General features: G+C 39.8%; 1 protein-coding gene across 7 annotated transcripts in view; it reads left to right on the top strand.

The window, feature by feature from the left end:
* Positions 1-23,274, top strand: part of ARHGAP42 (Rho GTPase activating protein 42) — a 260,925-nt gene that overhangs the window by 57,254 nt on the left and 180,397 nt on the right. For all 7 annotated transcript variants that reach the window (XM_059708078.1, XM_059708077.1, XM_059708075.1 and 4 more), the window contains exon 2: positions 5,593-5,688. In XM_059708078.1, the coding sequence (XP_059564061.1) occupies positions 5,593-5,688 (96 nt within the window). The remainder of the gene's footprint in view (positions 1-5,592; positions 5,689-23,274) is intronic.

Raw genomic sequence — 23,274 nt, 5'->3', positions numbered from 1 at the left:
CTGTCTGTAGTGATGGTGTTATTAACCTCTAGTGGTGACTTTATCAGTTGATTATAGTATTTATTTACATGGTTCATGTCCCTATTGGGTTCTGTCTTTTTTGAGGAAAGGTTATATCCTGTTTTTACTTTGAATTTCCATTGCTTTGTACTGCCTACCTTCTCCATGCTAGTGTGAAGATGATAATTCTACATGAAGTCTCTGTGAGTCTTGCTTAAATCTAATCCCAGAGCAACGAGATTTCAAGAAGGACTGCCTTATACCAGTGGACTGGCTGGTTGTACTTGTTCTGACATAAATATAGCTCACTTCCATAGCTCACATTGTAAAAGTAACCCTATTAGCAATTCTAACATAACAGATAGACTCCAGCTCTTAAGTCTGTGTATAAGAAGAGCTATAATTAAAATTTACTGCTTTGTATTTCTTTAATGAAATGGTTTTAGTGTTTCATTAGCATCATATAAACATGTGTGCTACAGGTTAACCCTTTGATATAAAAACATTGCAGACAAAAGCCCAGTTTAATTTTTTCCAAGTTATAATATGAATACATATGAAGACATCTTATACTTACATTGCAGATTAGGCAAATACGAAGGATGTAGTGTGAGTGGTACTTGTAGCCTCTTTACTATGTACAATCTCGCTCGCTAGCAAATGTTATTCCTTTACCTCACCATAGAATGGGGCCATGGTGGTTCTGACTGGGATATTTCTCTTGTTTGTCCTCAATTTCTAATAATTGTGTAGAAATTGGGAGAAAGAGACACGTTTACTTAAACTAGATTTCTTGCTTGTAATGATTTATTCACTTGATCTTTCATTTTGCATTTAAGATAAAATGTTGATTCTATCATTACACAATTTGATACTTTAATACCCAACAACAAACTTTAAAAATTTAAGTTTTAAATTCAGGGTCTATATAATCACATGTGATTCAATTTTATTTAAATGGTTTGAGAACCAGTACATTGATTTTGTACATCTGATCATTGCTTAGAAACTTAGATTTAGGAAATAGTTGCTTCATGTGGTTTTTAAGCCAACAAAAGGTGTTGGTTTTCCAGTTCCGAATTGTACACAGTAAGAGATAGAGCCAAGATTAAAGCATGACCTGGATCCCTCATTTTGCAGCTTGGTCAGTATTACTGCCAGAAAATATCATAAGTTCTTTACCTTGATAATATTTTTCATCTTGTCAAATTTGTTTTGCTGTTTTTTTCTTTAGAAAATGAGAAAAATTAAAGGTAAATCAAGAAAGAAAATACTTTGAAGTTGAAAATAAATTGTATTTTGAACTTTCCTTTTGTTTTTGGAATTATCATCTGAACTAGTTGAGAACCATATTTTCTCATGGAATCCTTTCTCATTATGCTTTTGAAAGGACTGTGAAGGGATCATTCATGCATTCTTGAAAATAGACACCCACCTCTTACATAGAAATATTGACTAATCAGATTGTTTCTGTTACAACATGATTGCAGGGCACCAAGAGAGGATTAGAAACTGCTACCACTAGACTATTTTCTTGAGCACTGAACCCCTTGAAGCCATTTATCTAAGGTCTAATAGCTGCCATCTTCATTTCTGAAATTTTACCTTGCCCTTTTTTTTTTCTGAGATGTTCGACATGGAAATAACCAAAATGTTTTAAGTGCTTAATGCCGTGTAACTGTTCTAAATGCTTCATCTACTAACTCATTTATTTACCTCGCAAAATAACCCAGAGAGATGGGTTCTGTTCCCCTGAACGGATGAGGACACCGAAGTACAGAGTGGTTATGACACTTGCCCACAGTCATGCCACTGATTGGTAGAAGCAGGAAGCTAACCTGGGTAATCTGCCACTAGAGCTCATCCTCTCACTCACTTGGCTATATTGACAAGGATCGCTCACAAAGGGGCTACTGTGTTCTTGTTTGGGGATGGGAATTACTTCTGCATTCTCAGATGTTATGAGATCTCTGTGACAGGACAAAGCAGCTTGCTTTTCTTAGTCAAGGAACAAGGCCATGAGAAGCAAAGAACAGTCTAGGACAAGGGTGGGCAACCCCTGGCACGCGTGCCAAACATGGCACACCAGTAACTTGCTGGCACGCGAAACCCTCTCTTATAATCTTCCATTTACATTTTTTTTCTTAATACCAACTTTTTTATTTTTCAGATAAATTCAGTCTAGGTGCATCTTAGATAAATAAATCATTTTAAATAACAGGTTATCTTAAAGACCATAGACATGGATTGATGAGAGAGGGGAAGAGCAATTTCTATGCCTCTGCCTTAACTCTCCCTGCCTTCCTAGATCCGACCAGTGTTTTGGTTTCATCCACATACGCTTGTGAATCTTTGTTCTCAGTGATGAATTTTGTTAAGTCTCGTAATAGGAGTAGCCTGACGGATGAAAGTAGTAGCTCGTGCATATCTCTGAAGGTCACGAAATATAAACCTGATGTAAAATCTCTGTTATCAGTGATGCAGCAGCAAAAGACCCACTGATAATATCAAACGGAGTCATAAAGTTTTCTGTCAGACTATCAGTGTACATGTATACATTAAAAAATAAATGTATTTTTCATCATCATATACTGTGTATTTGTCGCTGGAATGAATTTTATTATTTCTTCAAGGTTCTTCACATATGTACACCTTAAGAGATATCAAGTAGGTGTAACATGTTCTCAAGAAATTAGGGTTGGCACGCAGAAGAATTTTGAGTCAGAGATTTTGCTGGTTTTGGCACGCACTCACAAAAAGGTTGCCCACCCCTGGTCTAGGATGAAATGGGCAGTCATTGGGGTTTGTTAGTTAAGACTTCCCTAGGACAAAGCGTAAAGGGAAATTCAGAGGAGCCTCTGGGGAGGAGGAGAGAGAAGAATATCTGCTACGGGGTTGCTAAGCGTCCTGATCTACTCATGTAACTCCCACCCCCTTCTCAAGTCTGCTGTGTAGGAATTCTATCTGTGACTTCAAATCCAGTTTAGCATAAGGCCTTTATACTGTTATATGGAACTAGAGGCCCGATGCACGAAATTTGTGAAAGGCGCTCGGCCCTTGCAGCCCCAGCTTCGTCCAGAAGATCTTCCGGAAGGTTGTCCGGCTGTCTGATCTAATTAGAATATTACGCTTTTATTATTATAGATGCTTTTCCCAAGTCTTGGGAGAGTACCCACATACAGCTTGGCTTAAAGTTATCCTACAAGTCTGCTTTCTTTCTTTGTCTTCTCATAACATCTGATACAGTTGTTATAACTTCTCTACCCTTACCCAGAGGTGTGCACTGTCAGGTAAATGCATGTGTTTGCACAGTGCCCTTCTCTCTGGAAGGCCAGTTAACATTTCCACTTTTATGGGCTGGATTTGAATGATAATAATGGAAGCCATTTGTTGAGTTGCCTCATGAGTACCAGGCACATCCTCATTTAGTCTTTATAACAACCCCGTGGGCTAAGTATTAATTCTCTGTTGTATAGATAAGAAAAATGGGTCTCAGGAAGGATGAGTGATTGTTCAAGGCTTCACAGCTAATTGGTGAAGTCTAGTTCTGATGAAGCCTTTGTTTTTCTCCTTGACTGATAATTCACTTCGGAGGCTCTCTCTTCATTTTTCTTCCTGAAAGTCGGAAGCAGAACCATTCTTAGGTTAATAGACTTTTCTAATCTCTTAAATAGAAAGTACCTCTCAAGTAGAATGTGAGCTGGTCCCAAAATTTGACCCCTCTTGTGGAAAGAGGTGTTAATCTACAAGTGGCATCCTCTTCCCAGAGCATGATTTATTTTCTCAAACAAGGTTTAAAAAACGAAAACAAAAAACCCAGTCTCTTGTGTGTGTGTTTATATTTGTTGTTTTTTAAAAGCTTCTCTGAGACTCGAGGCCTCGGTCTTCAGAATTGTTCATGGCGTGAGGGTGTTGGTGAGTTCTTAGATCACAGTGGCACCGAAAGTGACCTTCATATTTGGAGCCCTATTCGTGTGTGAGTGCTTACTTTGATAGGCACTTAGGCTCGGAGTTTCATGGTTGGTGGATTACCATAGTAAGTCATGGGACCATGTGTAGCGATGGGGCCATAATTGTCCTCTTAAAGAAAAAAGAAATTCTGACACTTGTTAAAAGGGTAAGAAAGACTTTATTCAGGACTGTTATAGATACCAAGTGTCACAATAGGGGAGAGACAACAGGTTCAACTTGAGCATGTTGGGGGGGGGGAGGCGGGGAGGCGTGTGGTTGTGGGTGGAAAATTACTAAGAGGAGGTATCAAGGTCAGGAGGATTCTTGGTGAAGGCAGGCCAAGAACTTATTCATCGAAGGTGGGAGATGAAGAATTTGATCAGATATCAGATATCCAGGCTGCGGGTTCTCTCTAAATTGACTTGGCAAGATTCTTGTTAAAACAGGGCTAAGTAGGCCCCGCGAGGAAGGGGAGCCAAGTAGAGGCCTAGTCAGGAGAGGGCTCAGAGGAGCCGGACTGAAGATTGGCAAAGAGAGAGTCTTTGTCAGGCCATAGTGATGAATGAAATGTGAGGGTTCAGGTATCGGATTTGAACCATTCAATGAAGTGTAGAGTGGATTTCTGAGAAATGTTTTTCTACTGGTGCAAACTTTAGAGGTGGGACCTTTAAGGCTTCTGTGATGCTGCACTGTCAGATTGATTTATTTTAAATTTTATTTAACAAACTTAAACAGTGCTTAAGTGCCAGGCTCTATTCTAAACCTTTTGCAAATATTAACTTAATCCTTAAAACAACTCTGTGAGGTGGCTGTACCGTTGCCATTCACTTTTTACAGATGAGAAACAGGCCCATAGGCGTTACATAACTTGTCCAAGGTCATGTCAGTGGTGGGACTTGGATTTCAACCCAGGCAGCCTGGCTCCAGAGGCTGCGTTCTTATTCAGTCTGTTAGGTTGCATCCCAGGCTTTTCCTCCGAGGGATTTACTTCTCATTATTCTGGACTTTTCTTTATTCTCTTCAGGAATAAAGAATAATTCTTCTTCTGGATATAGTCACACTCTGGACTCTGTTCAGCTGGAAGTCAGATTAAAGAGTATGTTTAGTTGGAGGTCTCCTGTAAATCACAAGATTATTTGTAAACAACCTTTCAGGTGACCTTTCCCCTTAGAAGAAGATCAAAACCAGTAGTTTATTGGTAAAAATATATTCCCTACATGCTTCTCAGTCTGTGTAGAATAACATTAATGCCCCTTTCTAATCAAAGGTCGGCTGCCTTTCCCCCCCCCCCCCATCAGCAACCTCAGTAGCATTATTTATTTATGTATTTATTTATTTAATAAATAAATGCCCCATTTATAGGGAATGAGTGGTAATTCTTTGATAAAGGCTTTGGGAAGTTGGCCTCCAGATAATACATGACTGACACCAAAACTTTCTTAAAGGGGCAGATCTCCTTTGAGCAGAGCAGATCCAGTTCCTAAAATATTTCTTTAGTAGTCTTCTTTAAATTCTGCTTGCATTTGCCAAGCTGGTATTTTAAAAGGCTCTGGTTAATATAGTATTAACATCAAAGTTATGTGTGGAAATGAGTATTCCATGGTACCTTCAACTTAAGGACTTTTAAACTTTTAATTACAGATCTGTCTATGGCAGTACAGAAATTTTCCCAGTCACTGCAAGACTTCCAATTTGAATGTATTGGTGATGCTGAAACAGATGACGAAATTAGTATTGGTGAGTACTACTGTTCTTCAATATCCTAAGTAATAACTTTTCTAAATTTTTGTTTCATTTTATTGTTGACAGTATTATAGATGTCCCCCAATTCTCCCCCCCCCCCACTGTGTCCCCCTCTTCCTAGCCCAGGGGTGGGCAAACTTTTTGACTTGAGGGCCACAATGGGTTCTTAAACTGGACCAGAGGGCCAGAACAAAAGCATGGATGGAGTGTTTGTGTGAACTAATATAAATTCAAAGTAAACATCATTACATAAAAGGGTACTGTCTTTTTTTTTTTTAGTTTTATTCATTTCAAACGGGCTGGATCCGGCCCGCGGGCCGTAGTTTGCTCACGGCTGTCCTAGCCCCTGCCCCGCTCTAGGCCTTCACCAAACTATTGTCTGTATCCATTGATTATGCATATATGTATATGTGTTCTTTGGTTAATCTGTTCCCTTATCTCCTCCCCTCCAACTCCCCCCCCCGCCCCCCCCCCCCCGCTTCAATTTCCTAAATAATAATTTTAAAAGTCCTACTTATGATTCTGATTTAATTGAAATCAGACAGATTCACACACTCAAATATTAAACATGTAAAATATTCTGACTTTGATAAAGGTAAAGGGCAATTTTGGGGAACCCTAATGAGTTAGTGTACACCAGATATTCAAGGCCAGTCTGAGCGTGGGAATCCTAACCAGGATGTTCGAGGCCAAGTGGCCACAGGCAGGTGCAAGGACGCAGCAGTTTCACTGGATACACTGAGCAAGCGTCCCCTTCTATAACCCAGAATTGATGTCACTGTTTGGCAAGAAGCTTCTTTTGTCTAAGTTCGTATAAAGTGTGTTACTGACCAGCCGGCGAGAGGCTGCTGTTATGTGAGGCTGTTTTACTAGGAGGGCTGCTGTATTAGCAGTCCTTGCTTTACTGGACTGCTTTGTCTAATAATGGCTCCTTAGTAGCAATGGCTACTTGGACTGCAATAAAGACTCTCTTATATGCCTACGACTTCTTATGTCTTCTCCGTCCAATACCTAGTATCCAAGGAGGTCCAGTTCTTGGCAGAGGAACTGAGGCCCATTGGCATAGTGGAGCAGGATTCAAGGAGTGAGTACTCCAACAATGGGCGCAGCGGACAGGATCAAGGAGAAACTTACTCCCCAACAGTATTATACATTGTTTTAAAACTGAGCTCTGTGGTTTCTTCCATAAGGAAATTACTTAATCATTCTATAATTCAGCTCTGCCCTTGGAGAAGATGTGGACAGATGTGTCGTCTCTGCCTCAAAGTCAATCGTTCGTTCAAACTAATACATATTGGGTGTCTCTTATTAAATATACAGGGTACTGGTTTAAATATTTCTTTTTTACCTTAATACAGATTTCTCTTTTAGCATGAGTATTTGTTTATATAGGGGAAAGAATCAGTCATAATGTATTACACTAGTATTATTACAGGACACAGAGCATTACTGGGGATTAGGAGACTTGAGCCCTAATCCAGTTTTGCCACAGTAATTTAGCACTCTGACCCTGGGGAAGGCATGCCCCTTCCTGAATCACATGGTTTCATTTCTCACAAAATGAATAGGTTCGGTTATGTGATCTCCGAATTTTTTTCTGTATCTGAGTTTACTGTTTGGAGATCAGATTTATGCCGAATTCTTTCTCCCACATTTTAACAATCACTGTTTGTCAGTTTGTAGACGTGGCGTCCATTTGTATATTAGAGACATGGGCACATCGTCAGAAGACTGGATAAAATGTGTGTACACTTTAGAAAATAATACTAGGTGTACTCATCTTCCAGGTATAAAAATTGAATATTACAAGTATCTGGAACAGCGACTTCCAAGCTTTTATGTGTGTATAAAACACTGGGAGATCTTATTAAATGCAGATTCTGCTTCAGAAGGTCTCAGGTTGGGTGTGTGGGTCTGCATTTCCATCAGACTTGGAAGTGATGCTGCCGGTGCCTGGGCCACACATTGAGCAGCAGAGATTTATGATCCCTGACATGCCTTTCCTCAGTCACATTCCTCTCTTTCCTCTGCCATTTATTCTGTAGTTTTCCCAGTTCCATGCATTTTAAAATAAAATGTTTTTATTATTTTTTTAAACCTAATTAGCAAGTCCCAACCTAACTATCCAAGGACAGGGCAATGTTATCTCCGCAAAAGAAAGGCTTTCCGGAGAAGATCAGCTGATTGAGTGTCTGATTCATTGTGTGACTTTAGCTGCTTACATTCATGAGAGTTTCTCCCGGAGAAGTCACTGGGCAGAGTGCAGAGTCCGTAGACAAGCCCTCCCTGCACGTGGGACGGTCACGGTCACGTTGGCCGTCTTTCAGAGGAGCTGTGCCAGGCACTCACTTTCTTAGCTGAGTGGTAGTTACCCTAAGGGGGTGTGGAGGTGGCTGGGCTCTTGGAATCTGATGGCTTCTTCTGCTCTCAGGTCTGTAAGGACAGGTGGCTGAGCCATGCCCGCACTTGGCTGAGGGTACTCAGGAGCCTCTAGGAAGAAGTGAGAGGACCGAGAGGCAAAGGACATCAGTGTTCATACTCCACCACGATGTGGAACAATAGTTGTCATTTCATGAGCCACTTCTTGACACTTGTCATAAATGTCTATCCCCCAATGCAGGCGTTGTAACATACACTTCACCAAAAAAAACCCTATTATATTACTAAAATATTAACATATTAGCATTAGTATGTAGAAAAAAAACAATACCCCTATACTTGCATAACTACAATTATTTTGACTTAGAAATGATACCTATAAATTCCAAGAAGGCAGAGAGTTCAGATCTCTTTTTTTATTTATTTTTTTAGAGAAAGAACAAAAAAACATTTTAGCTTTAGCACCTGACCTAGGGCCTGACTCATAGTAGCCCCTCTGTTAAATTGTTTAATAAATGACAACTTTCCTTATAAAATTTATTTTTTTCACTTATGTGTATGCTTTTTAATAGCATTATATATATAATTTAGAAATTATATATATATATAAATTTGTTTTTTCTTTTTAAAGAGGATTATAGTAATTACTTCTGAGTTTTTATAGATACAATTTTTAATAATTTCATAGCCTTAAAATATTCCATCAGATTCATATACCTGAATTTATGAGGTCTCTTGAGTAGATTCACGCTGACTCTAGGTGGTCTTTTTCTTGTTATTAGCAGTATAGTAAACATTTCTTTTAATTTCCATTGTGCTTCTTACTTAAAACACCTTCTTGAAGGCACACTAGTGACTGCCATATGATCTTCCTGGCTGATGTCAAGTGATTTCCTCAGGTTGTGGTGGATTTGATATCTCAACATTGATCTGTGTGTCTCTTTCCACTTTGGCTGACGGGATGTTGTGGCTCTTGCAGGTTAGATTTGAAAGGTGTGAATTGATCAGTAGGTAAAGGCTTATTATACGCAATGAATATTACATTTAATTCTAATGCTTGGAGGGCTTTGCAATGTTAGACGAAGGTGAATACTATATAGGAGTAGGTGTAATATTCTTTGCTACTTTCATATCAGGATACTTTTTTAGCTCCTATTGCAGAGAATCTGACTTAAACACCGATGTTTTATTAGGAAAACCTAACTTAGAATAAAAATATTTATAAACTTAAATTATTTCTGAAACAACTAATGTAAAAATATAAATATGTTCTCATAGCCTCTCCATCTAACACTTTTTATCCTGAGCCCCAAGCCCAGTCTGAACAGTTAAAAGTAATGATGTATAGAATAAAGAAATAGTAGACTTCCGGTAATCATCCCTAACATGAGGGCTTATGTACCAAGGACAGGCATCCAGGAATGTATCGCTGGGACTAATTGGTAAGGCTGGTGTGGGTGGAGTGCAAGAACCGTCCTTACCCCCTTTGTCACGATCAGTTCTACATGGGAAAGGACAGAGCATCGGTTGTCTTTAAAATAGCTTGTGGAAGCCCGGGTTTCAGCTTCTTTATTTCTCTGATTTAATAAGAGAGGAATGAAGTAGGGACTCTTAGCTGTGACTCTTAGCTTTTTGTACTAGCCACAGCCCTCCCCGCCAGAGTAGTCTTGAGACCTAACCAAGGACGTAACCACTAAATCTGATGACTTACCAGAAACGCTCATTTTTTATAATTGAGCAATGTCAGTAGCAAAATAACACATAAAATCAAGACGTTTGCAGACTTTCTGTAAGTTATGGTGGTGGGAATGGATGGGAGGGCATTAGGAAGGTGAGTAAGATGTCTGCTTTCCATGTGCTTACAGTGGAACAGGGTGGGAAACAGATTTTGAACAAAGTAAAAGAAGGTGCTGTTTCTATATCAGTATAATTACCTAATTAGTGAAGCTGTTGCCGGACATTTTTTTAGACTGGTAGGTCTGTGTCTGGCCTGTAAATTGGCCCTGCTCTTCAGCTGCCCCCTCCTGCTCCCACCTCTTAGGCCTGTGCTTGCTGGCTTTTTGGTTTGTTTGTTTTGGTATCAGTGAGACGGTGTTGGCATGGAAGGAAGCAAAATGGGAATAGTGGTCTGGGACGCAGTGGGGAATTCCTGTGGCTCAGAGAGCAGGTTAGTTGTTTCCAGAATTAAAGTCCCAAGCAGGGCAGCATCACACACTCTCCTTTTAGCATCTTCCTTCCCATTCAAGAGCAGCCAGAGGTCATTGCTTCTCGCTTTTCTAAGGAGGAATGAGCTGCAGGTGAGCTTTTCATGGTGCCCTTTTATCTGCCCACCGCAGAGCTGGCCTGATGGGAAGCAGTCTATTGAGTCCATCCAACTTTACTTCCCACGGCTGCTCTGACGGCCCACTTTTTGTACTGCTTTAGTGTTTTGAACTGAGTAAAGATGCTAAGTTAGGAGTAGGTTAGGAGTTGAGCAGCTCGACACTTGGGGCTTGGAAATTTGTGGTGGAGGGGACAGGAGGGATTATAAAGTAGTAAAGATTCAGTCCTCCTCAAATAATTATGTGGACAGACTAGATACAAAATGTACTGTACTTTAACTATAGTTGCACAGTAATATCTATGTCAATGCAGAAAGACAGTACTCACTGCTTCAGTCCTGGTACATGGACCTACATGGACATCAATTGCCAAAGTGAGTCAGTGCCTGAAAACCTTACTAGTAAGAAATAAAAGGCTATCTCCACACAAAATAAAATACTGTTCCTTTGAAAACAGTTTACCCTGGTTCATTTAAACAAATAGACGCTCAAAAATATTACTGTGAATTAGCATAGGAGACAGGTTGTTTTGCTATGTTATTTTAGCACATGAGACTATAGGATAATAAAAAGCTGTAAATCTTAGTATATTACTTCAGGATTTATGTCCACACCAAAGGTGAGGTATGCAAGCTACTGTGTTTTGTTCCTGTATTTAGTGCCTAAAACTTGAAATCACTTTAAGCTTTAAAAGATGTCTGGATTTTAAAAATACCAGATATTGTTAGTCAAGCTGAACTGGTACCCATAAGAATACTAGTATTAGTCACTGATAAGAGGCAAAGCTTGCTCATTCTATGTAATCTTAGAGACCATTGGAAAGTCCAGCTGCAATTGTGTGTAAACAGCTTGTGTAGTAACCTGTGTTAATTCTCTGCAAGTCTTGGACAATGTGAACCTTGCACTTAAGAGATTAAACATTTACCAAGAAGGAGAGTCAGTTTGCTAGTAAATATTTTAGGTGGGGACTTCATTCCTTCAGACACACCTAAACAGAAAATTCCTGTGGCAGAGACAGACAACATACAACCACTTGTCAACTAAGGTTATGGCTCCCAACACTGAGTAGAGAAATGAGGCCATCAGTTAGGTAATTTAAATTAAAATATGTTTTGTAATAATTGCCCAGGACTCCATGGTCGGCAAACTGCGGCTCGCGAGCCACATGCGGCTCTTTGGCCCCTTGAATGTGGCTCTTACTAAGCCTTAGGAGTACCCTAATTAAGTTAATAATAATGTACCTACCTATATAATTTAAGTTTAAAAAATTTGGCTCTCAAAAGAAATTTCAATCGTTGTACTGTTGATATTTGGCTCTGTTGACTAATGAGTTTGCCGACAACTGGCCCAGGTATTTTTGACATAGCTAATGTATTCTTGTTCAGGTATTTGCTCTGTTTCAATACAGATGTGCAGATATAGAAATACTGATGATTGGTACTTAAGAGTTCTTAAAATGATGAGCATGGTACATCCTAAAAAACACTTTTATGCCTTGGCTGGTGTTGCTGCTCTGTGAGGCCCGCTAGTCAAGGGCACATACCTGGGTGGTTGCACATTTGTAGTTGAGCGCATGTTGGAGGCAAACAATTGATGCCTCTTTTTCTCTCTCTTTTTCTCTCTCTCCCTCCCTCCTTTCCTTCCACTTTCCCTAAAATCAATGGAAAAAAATATCCTCAAGTGAGGATTAACAAAACAAAACAAAAAAACAGAACCCCCACCACCACTTTTATATGGAAATCTATGTACAAATTGTAAGTGTGCAGATTGATGGAAAGTCAAACCCAGTCCACATTTTGAATACTACTGCATTATCTGGAATGTGCCATACATTTTGGGTTCTTTTCTGTTCCGTCTTTAGGAGAATATGTTGAAAGGTGACACTACAGGAGACAAATTTTAAATAGTTACATTTTAAGTCACAGGGCCTTTATTGTTTGTTTTTGAGCTAGTAGAGCTCTGCCCAGCTGCAAATATTTGTCGTTGATCACCTCTCTGAGGCTGGGTGTGCATTAGTGTGATACAGTGGTAAAGGGACTTCACCCTGAGCTGGAAATCATCTTGGGGTATTGACAGAAGCCTGGAGTGATCAGGGATGCTTGCTCAGAGGATGTGAGTGGAAGATATTTTTTAAGGGAGTGGTTGGTAAATTTTCCTTCATTTTCTGTGTTAGAGAAATTACTGTGGGAAAATTCTAAATCTTATGCCACATAATTCCATTCACTTTGAGGATGCATCTGCCAGGTACAGTGGAAAGGTGTTGTTTGATCCAGTTTTCCAAGTTATAAATTAGAAATATAGTCTAGGACAGGAAGTATGGCAGTTTGCTTTGTGTGTTTTTGAGGGATTTATAGTATAGGTTAAAAAAATAACTGGTATATTCATAATAGGAAATATACTTAAAAAATCATAAGTGAATTTAGCTAAAAAAGAACCTATTTTATTCAATTTAAACTAATAAAATTCAACTATCAACTACTAAGCTATTAAATTATTCAAAGCTTCTGTAAAGATTTTCTTCAAAATTTAGTTATGAGCTACACATACTCATCCATACCGATTACTACTAATCATTGTCTAATGCTATCATGATGCATTAGATCAGCAATTCTCAACCTGTGGGTTGCGACCCCTTTGGGGTTCGAATGACCCTTTCACAGGGGTTGCCTAAATACATCCTGCATGTCAGATATTTACATTACGATTCATAACAGTAGCAAATTTACAGTTATGAAATAGCAACGAAAATAATTTTATGGTTGGGGGTCACCACAACATGAGGAACTGTATTAAAGGGTCGTGGCATTAGGAGGGTTGAGAACCACTGCATTAGATGGAGCCTGGCCATGGAGCTCTTCTTAGGCATTTTTTTTGGGGGGGGGGGGAAGTTTGCAACCCAGAAACAATTACCATTACTAACCACAACTAAAGTCTTCAAAAAGAGACCTGTGATTTTTTCATTAAATTCTAGGGAACATATTACCTTCTCACAGGCTGAATCAAAAGAAAATCCGTCAGTTATTACAGACCCCTCATAACAACCCCCTTAAATGTCGGTTATATAAGTTAGGAAGTCCTCTTAAAGTGGAACCTTCCCAAATGCCGAGGCTGTTTATACAAATAACATTTTCTTTTGAACTCTGTAGAGGAAGCATGTTTTATTTTTAATGACTCTCAGTTGGACAATTGAAATATTGTTTTCCATTTCTTTACCACCCTTATTTTTGCACCCACACAGAAACCACCCACAACTGAGGATTGGAACAGCTGGAGAAGTTGTGTAGTTCAGGTGGAGTTCTTCTCTAAAAAAACATGCCACTTACGAGATGTTTTATTATATTAGCTCTGTATTTTAAAGAACATAACTTGATTTATTTTGAAGTCCAAAGGCTTAGATTTTTTCATTTCCGGCTCTGAAAAACAATATGAATCTTATGCCACTAGCCACACGTCTCAAAGAAAAAAAATGTCGTAACTTACTAACATACAATAATCCCCTGAAACCCATTTATTTATTTTGCGATTTGTTCTGGTGAACAAAAAATAGTTTGGTCTTTTTCATAGAGAACTCAGTCTCTTATTTCTTCCAGCAGATTTTATGCTCTTTGAGGTTAGAAAGTTTACTCCCATTTCTATTCCTGCATAATACTTTAGAGCAGCGGTTCTCAATCTGTGGGTCGAGACCCCTTTGGCGGTCGAACGACCCTTTCACAGGGCTTGCCTAAGACCATCCTGCATATCAGATATTTACATTACGATTCATAACAGTAGCAACATTACAGTTCTGAAGTAGCAACGAAAATCATTTTATGGTTGGGGGTCACCACAACATGAGGAACTGTATTTAAAGGGCCAGAAGGTTGAGAACCACTGCTTTAGAGCTTTACTTGTAGCAGAGGCTTAGTAAATAGTTGTTGCATAAATCTAGGGAACCTTTATATAGAAACAAAGCTCCTTAAGATACATAAACGTTCAAGGTAGACCAGGCCTAGGTGTGTGAGTGGGAAGATGAGGGAAGGCCACTCTGCAGAAGGAGTTGTTTAATTTGGTCATGGAGAAGTGGTCCGTGAAGAGGGAATACCAACATTCCAGACATAGGGAAGGGATGAATGCTGGCTTTGAGGAGGCAAGGAGAAAGCCAAGGGCTAATGGCATGTGCGAGCAGGTATACAAGACCTAGTAGGCCAAGTTCGGGATGTGGAGTTTTAACTTAAAGGCAATGAGAAGACATTGCTGGGCATTAATCAGAGAAGTGACATTGTATTTGCATTTTGAAAAGGTTAATCTGACTGTCTCATGGAAGACTTAAGAACGCTGCTCCAGATGAGCTTTTCTTAAAATGTCTTACTTGGCTATTTCTTTGTGTTTGTGCTCAGGAGAAAATGGGGCAGGGGTATCCTGATGGGTAGTATAATGTAACCTATGAATACCTGTGTTGGTTTTAATGCACTTGCATTGAACAACAGAACCACAGTTGGAATACATCTCTTTTATTGGATGTATGAATAGAATGGCCTCAATAAAACTGGAATCTTGTGATTGGCTTGCAATTTCAAGCCTAAACCATGACATACTCTTGACATTGTTGTCATAAGTTTTGGCATAGTAACAGGAACATGTTTTCATTGCCTTTTGGTCAGCATCAGACACCAAAAAGGTGAAGTGGTGGCCCGTGTGGTGTTAGGTGCATGGTTTGGACTTTTGTTGGTAATGTCTTTGTTAGCTTAGCACAATTTCTCCACCCATGTGGAAGATCACATAAATTCAGCATCTGCTTTGAAAATAGCTTTTGAAGGTGGTATTATGTCACAGTGAAAGTGTTTTTACCATTGGCATGGAGTTTATATCTTGCTAGTTGAGAGCTGCATTTCTTCTGGGATAATTCTCATACTTTATGTACAGGTGGGGATGAGGAGTAGCTCAGGTTATATTGGGTTTTTTTTTGTTTGTTTTATTTCTTTAGAATTTTTAGAATGTGCTACTTCTGCTTAGTATCTGACGAGAAGAGACCTTGGAGAACCTGGGAGCTCACTGTCATTTTGCTTTAGACACAGGTGAATCGATTTTCTAAAGTCACACCAGTAGGAGAACCCCGTTTACCTAGCTCCTTGGTTCTGAACTTGGAGCTTACTCGTTCATTCATGCAATAAAGCTGTATCAAGTACCTGTGATTTGTCAGAAACCATTTTGGGTACTGACACATCAGTGTGCAAGACAGAAAAATAAAAATCTCCATCCTAATGGGTTTGCATTTGTTCGAGAAGTTAAATAAATTTAAGTTTATTATATGTTAAGTTAGGTTGTGATAAATGTTTATAGAGATACAAAAAGAAGGGACATTTAAAAATTTTTGTTCAGTATTTCTTTCATATACAGATATATCATTTTAAGATAGTGGTATTACTGCAAAGTGCTTATAATTGGAACCCTGATTTATCCTTTATTCCCTGTGTAATTAATCAAATTTACACGACCATGTAAACATTGATTCTTTTTCTGTATTGAAACCATTTGGTACAAAAGGCATGAAAATAGTCAGTGCTTTTGAGGCCTGCTGGCTGTAACAGCCCTAGATTTTTTCCCCTGAAGTCTTTAGGATGTTGAAGCATTTCTCCGGTTCTGTATTTAACCACTGCTTCCCTCTGCTCCAGACCATTGCACTTCTTCCCTTGCGTGGGCATATTTAATCTGACTTGAACATTCATTGTCTTGATTTGTGCAATATCGAAGAAAGCTAATATGTAATATCCTCTTAGCTGGAGTACAAAGATTGAGACCCAGAGCATAAGCATATAGGGCTTTGCCATGTAGTGTAAAGTTTTATGCGCATGCTTTCCAGAGACGCTCAAGGCTTTTGATTGAAGTTGCTCTTTTGGAGGTTTATTCTGGCATCAGTGTGTGTGACGAATTACAGCGCGGAAATGTTTGCCAGTTCAGACTGAGTTGGAGCTTGCCTTCATCACCATATCTTTTATGAACTAAGAGAGAACATTTTTAAATGTGAATGAAATAATAAAAGTACAGTTTCACTTTTGACTGTTTGGACCAGAAAGGCAATAGTCCTGCAAACTGTGTCTGAAATAAGTGAGCTAGGATGCAGGACATGGACACCCAGGGGTTAATGGAAAGTTTATCGGCCAAAGGGAAGGACCAGCATATGAGCAATGAAGAGAGACTATGGGATGGGAGGCCAGAATATAGAGGGAGAAGTTGGAAAGAAACAAGAGTTGAATAATAGGCCTAAAAAAAGAAAAAGAGGAGCGTGCCTTGGATAGTTATCTAGGAATATGTGCCTGGGAGAAAAAAGGCTAATTCCAAGTAATTTTTCTGTCAGAGATAAAATTCAGGATAGTTGTTGAGGGCTGTAGAGAGAACTTAAGGGTTATTCTTGATTCTTGGGACTCAGATAATATATTATTTCCTTCATTACCACAAGGGTCAAGGGTACTACTTCTGCCATTGAAAGTACAGATGACTTTCAAGCAAGGAGGTAGAGATGGTCCTTACAAATTTTATTAAAGTACATACTGTTTTCTGCCTGGCTGGTGTGGCTCAGTGGTTTAGCATTGACCTATGAACCAGAAGATCACAGTGTGATTCCCAGTCAGGGCACATGCCCAGGTTGCAGGATCAATTCCCAGTGGGGGGTGTGCAGGAGGCAGCTGATCAATGATTGTCTCTCATCATTGATGTTTCTATCTCTCTCTCCCTCTTCCTCTCTGAAATAAATACAAATATATTTTAAAAATACATACTGTTTTCTATTTAAATGTAGTTTGAATTCTTAATTCCTTACACAAAGCATGCATCCCTTCCCTTTTCCCTCCCAAACTGCCTACCATCAGAATCAAGTATGGGAACCTTAAAAATATGATTCCTGGGCCCACCCTCAGACCTGAACTAAGGTGGAATCCCCTGGGTTGAGACCTTAGTAGCTTGTAATTTCATGGATATTATTGGTGTCTAATGCAGCTTGTGAGAAACCACTACTCTAAACAATATACTTGTGGTATACACCGAGGTAGACACAATTGGGGAGGCCATTTATGGCCACATTATTTTTTCACAGCCTGCAAAAAGGTTTTGGTTTATGTAGAACAAGTTGATATGTACCCTGATTATGAGAGATGGTATTAATGGGCCTGTGTAGGTGCTGCACAAATCTCCCAGGGATGAAAAAAAAATCAGTTTTTCATGTTAAAGTCAAATACTAGTATAAGGTGTGACTTAGTTCATGCTGATATAGACTTTGGAGTCTCTAGAATTTTCTACCAATAATGAATATCTTCTGAGTACAAAGAACTTTATGGGTAATTTAGAACATGCAAACATGAGCAAAGTCTTCTTATATCCTTATTAGGCTTATAAAACACAAGGGAGTAATAAAGGAGCTTTATGGTACAATCACTGTAATACAAAGGAGAATGTGCTGAGTGCTATAGCGTGGTAAGATCAAAAATGCCGTGAGAACACCAATGCTGGAGAAGGAACTTCCTTCTGGGAACATGAGAAGATGCTCTCATAGAGGGGGTTATTCGTGCTGAGTCCTAATGGTTAGACAAGAAACAGCTTAGGAAATGTAGGTAAAGAAAAGGCGTGGAAATGGGAAGCTATAAGAACTTCTGCTAGTTTCAAAGTGCTAAGCTAGAGATTAGAAATAGTAGCATCTCAGGCTAAGATACTTAGAAAGGTAACTATGGCCCTATGATGGAGATCCCGAATCGCTTATAATATGGAGTTTGGTTTTTATTTAATGATTCAAGGTTTTTGAGTTGGATAATGACATAATCAAAGGTGTCCCCCTCCTTTTCTTAATTTCGACCTTTGGTACATACGGTGAGTTAAAGTCATAGAAGCTGGGCAACCAATAACTAGGCTACTGTAATAGTATAGCCGAGATGAAGTGATATTCTTACGTAAATCTAGAAGGATAGAGGAGAGAGATCTGCAGAATTTGGTGAGTAGGAACATGGAAGGAAGGATAATCCATCACTTGAGTTACTAGGAACATGGTGTTAGGAGCCCATTTATCTGTTTATATGTGGCCTGAGTACCGAAACAGAATTATGAGTTAGGATTTGACACATGTTAAGCTTCGAGATGCAGATAAAGTCCCTTGTAGAAATTCACAGGAGGTAAATTTAGAATAGTGAATTGGGGCTATGGGGCTATGCCTGGAGTAGTGGGAAAGTGTATACATTTCAGGTGAGTTACTTTGGGTTCAAAGTTTAGCTCTGCAAGTCATTAGCTCTATGACCTCACATCTTATTTATCCTCTGTATTTCAGTTTCATTATTTAAAAAAATAGGAGAATGGTGAGAGGAGATTGGGGTGTTGGACTTGTGACCTCCTTGTGGGGTATTGTGAAGATTAAGGAGCTGTGCACAGCGCTGCATGTATCCAGTAAACCTCCTTCTCCAACCCATGTCTTCCTGCCCTTCCTTTATGGCAAAGGAGTCCACTGGAGTAAGTTCATAGCCCGAGGGGAAGGAGAAATAGCTTGTAAGGGGAGAAGAGTGACGATAGAAATGAGAGGGAGAGAAACAGAAAAAATGTAGCTGAAGATGGGAAAGGGTGAGAGTAGAAGCTTCGCGGCACCTTGTTAGCTTTGAGAGGAAGAGGGCCCCTTTCCCGAGACAGGCAAGTTTGAAGAGAATGAATAAAGACAGTGGTGATCAGAGGGTCTTGAACTTCTTTCTGAGAAGCAGAAGGCTAGGCCATCTGGTATGAGGAGGGGAAGTGTGGGGCTGGGTTCTTGAGAAAGGAGAAAATTCTTTTTAGATAACCACTGTGGGAAATAAGATTAGGAGTAAACCAGAGTTGAATGAAAGGATTGCCAAAAAGCAAAAGCCAAGGGTTAGATAGCTTGAACTCTTGGTGTCCTTGTGGGTGTATGAAATTACAGAGGAGAAGGTCATGGGAGGTTAAGAGGTTGTGGAAAAGAGAAGCTGGAAATTGGACACGGAAGCGGATGTTGAAGTTTCAGGAGGGTGGTGGCAGGAGGATTGGGTGCAGAGGAGGAGTATGAACGGGTGCTTTAGTCTTTGTGGAATGTGAAGGAGTGCTGGGAAGTCTGTTCCTGATGGTAGTGAGAATGGGATTCGGGGGGCGGGGTGGGGGACGGTGGGAGGGGGGGGATACATGGTATAAGTAGTTGTTTGTCAGCAACAGATCGTTTCCTTCAAGGCAGGATACTTGGCACCTGATTGCCCTTGGAGCATAAATAGCTCTGGCACTGGTTGCTTTTAAAGATGATGTGCCTGTTCTTTCTTGTAATGTAGCAGGGTAGTAGGCTGGCACTGCTCTCTTCCCCACCCCACCCCTGCAATAATGGTTTGCTGGAAGAAATAAGACTTCTATATCACACAATCAAAGTTAAATACCTGCTTGTATTTTGCTGCTTTTAAGATTCTTCCTCTGCCTTTAACCTCAGCATTTTAATTTGATGTGTCTTGGTATGGGTCCCTCTTTGGATTCATTTTGTTTGGGACTCTCTGTGCTTCCTGGACTTGTATGCCTGTTTCCTTCACCAGGTTAGGGAAGTTTTCTGTCATTAGTTTTTCAAATAGGTTTTCAATTCTTTGCTTTCTCTCTTCTCCTTCTGAAACTTAAATGATGCGAGTATTAAGTTGTCCCAGAGGCTCCTTACACTATCCTCATTTTAAAATTCTTTTTTCTTTTTGCTGTTCTGATTGGGTGTTTTTTGCTTCCTTATATTCCAAATTGGTGTTTTGTTTCTCGGCTTCATCTATTCTACTGTTGATTCCCTATAAGTTTTGTGTATCCTTCATTTCTGACTGGTTTCCATGTCCTTTTTTATGCTGTTGAAGATCTCTCTCCAAGTTAATCTACTCTTTCCCTAAGTTCATTGAGCATCCTTATAACCAGTGTTTAGAACTTTGTATGTAGTAGATTGCTTGCCTCCATTATGTTTAGTTCTTTTCCTGGAGTTTTGTTCAGTTATTTCATTTGGGACATGTTTCTTTGTCTCCTCATTTTGGCAGCCTCCCTGTTTTTGTTTCTATGTATTAGGTAAACTGCTATGTCTCCTGGGCTTGGCAGAGTGGCTTAATATAGTAGGTGTCCTGTAGGGTCCAGTGGCACAGCCTCCTTGTTCACCCAAGCAGGGCACTCCAGGTGCATTCCCACCAAGTAGGCTATGTACATTCTTGTTTTGTAGTTAAGCCTGGATTGCTATTGGCATGTCATGGGAGGGATTTATCCCCAGGCCCATCAGTTGCAAGGACTAACTGTGATCACTGTGGAAAATCAGCTGTGCTGGGATCGAACCCATGGATCATAACTTACTTCATTGGGGGTCCGGTGCTGCTGAGTCCAACCCTTGAACATTTCCCCCTTGGAGGTGGTAGGGTGGTCCTTAAGCATTGTCTGAAACTGTCCACCAGATGCACTGGCTCTGGTGCCTCCTGGGAGGTGCGGGCCAAGGTCAGCTATTGCCTGTGTTCTGCCTGGGGCCACCTGTCATGAGCTACAAAGTGATCTGCATATGGATGCTACTTGTGCTGTGCTGGGAGAGACCCACCTGTGAACCAAAGCTGGCTGTTATTATTGCTGGGCCTGGGGCCACCTAGTGAGAAGTATGGGGCACACTGAGGCCAGATGCTGCTGGTTTGAGAGATTTTAGGAAAATGAGAAGTATGAGCCAAGACAAGCCATTATTGTGGAAAAGCCACTGGATACAGCTTGGGTGAGCCTGCAAGTTGGATGTGGCGGGGTCTCAGGGAATCACCTAGGCTGGGCGAACAGTGTGAGACAGGTTGATGGAGACTGAAATCTGGCCTGGCCTACTAGCTCTGTCAGACAGTATAGTTCCTCTCAGTATGTCCCTGGTGCCTTTTAAGCTGCTATTCCAGCTCTGGAGCTCAGAGGAAGTGAGTCTGAGTACATGTGTGGGCCCTTTAAGAGGAATGCCTGGGACTCTAGCAGAACTCTGTCTCACTCAGCCACAATCCCCACTGTTTTTTTACACCCGGAAATTATGGCACTGGAATCCTGGGTTAGGGAGCCTGGGTTAGGGATGGGACCCTCACTCCTTAAAGGAGACCTCAACAGCCGAGATATCCATCCCAATTTTTATCCACCACACGTGGGTGTAGGACCAGCCTCTTCTATGTCTCCACCCTCCTACCAGTCTACATGTGGCTTTTTCTTTATATCCTTAGTTGTAGGACTTCCATTCAGCTAGATTTCAGGTGGTTATGATGATGGCTGTTCTATAGTTTAGTTGTAATTTTGATGTAGTTGTAGGAGGATACAAGTCTGCATTTACTTAAGCCATCATCTTGATTGGAAGCTAAATAGCTTTTCATTGCTAAAATAATATATAATATGCTCTTCCATTTTGGAACACCTCATTATTGCTGAAACCTAATTCATCTGAATGCAATGTAGTTCAACACATGGATGCAGTGGTAGGCTATAGAAGAAGAATTTAAATGCAAGTATTCAAGAACTTTTCAAGATTAATATTTTTTTAATTTTTAAAATTTTATTTTTCAATTACTGTCTGCATATAATATTATTTTGTATTTGTTTCAGGTGTACAGCATAGTGGTTAGATAGTTATACTAAAATTAATCTCTTTTTGATTTGTATTTGACGATTAAAAAAAAAATCTAACCACCAGGAGGACATTGTGGAGAATTTAGTTTAGATACCTCAAAGATAATTAAATTTCTGTGTATTTTTCTTGCAATCCTAGATTCCAAGTGGCTGTGAAGTATTGGAAAGATGACATCTCTTTTTACGAGGGTGTACTACAGTGATCTGCCAGCCTTAGACAGTGCCTTGTGACTTATTCTTTTTGTTGGTTTAGGAAGCAATTTATTGGCTTTGCAAGTAGGCATCTGCAGAGCTTGAAGCCACAAATGAAGTGGAAAATCTTATTTGATGTTGTGGTTCTCAGAAAATAATAACTAGAGGTTGTGGTTGCAAATGGTGGCAGCATTGCAGACACAGTGGACTGACCCATCAGTGGGGGTGTTGTTACCAGTGACACAATGTCTGGTGGGAGATTCGGTGTCAGTTTTTAACTCACTTTGTCTGTTTTTCAGATACAGTATTTATTATCCTGGCATACCACAAGTTGATTGTGCTTCTTGCTTTGCTTATGGGTTATAAACTGTTCCTGAACCAAAACTTGCCCTTGGATAGTTCAACCAATATGTAGCCAGTATGCAACCTTTGATCTTTTAAATGCACAAAGAATTAAAATTCCAGGGCCGTTCCAGGCATGAGCTGCTGATGTGCCACCTGCTAGATCATTGCTTGTAGTGCAGTGCTGATGCCACTTGGCTATGGATGTAGATTCTACTTTTATTTTTCTCTATATGGCTAGATCTAAAAGGATATGACAAATCCACCTTCTCTGGTTCGTATTCTTATTTCAGTGTTAATGTTTTATTACAGGGGTGGACAAAGTAGGTTAAATTACCAGCCATCATTACCTAAAAGATAAATCATAAGTAAGTATATGAAATAATAGTAATAATAATAAGAAAACAAATACTACAAATAAATGGCATAATAACTAATAAATAATAATCTAAGAATAAACTCTGTTAGGCATACTCACAACTGTAAATCTAGTTTTGCCAACCTCCTGTATATTACCTCCTATTCTTCATGAAAAGTCAGTGCAGGAAGGGTGTTACAAAAGACCTGGGCAGAGCCTACCTCTCACACCCAAATAGAAAAGGGAAGTGACTGTTGGGCCATCATCTGGGTTTATAAAATATGACTGCATTGGTTTAAACTGACTTTTATAGGTTTTCACTGATATTTAACCAAATCTAAGGCCTACTGCTAACCAGTTCTCCCTATTTTTTAGCATAGCTGGATGTCAAGAGTGATATTTGTG

This window comes from Myotis daubentonii, chromosome 9, assembly GCF_963259705.1.
Source record: "Myotis daubentonii chromosome 9, mMyoDau2.1, whole genome shotgun sequence".
NCBI lineage: Eukaryota > Metazoa > Chordata > Mammalia > Chiroptera > Vespertilionidae > Myotis > Myotis daubentonii.
The sequence above is the reverse complement of the archived record's forward strand: the minus strand, read 5'-3'. Positions and strand labels throughout refer to the sequence as shown.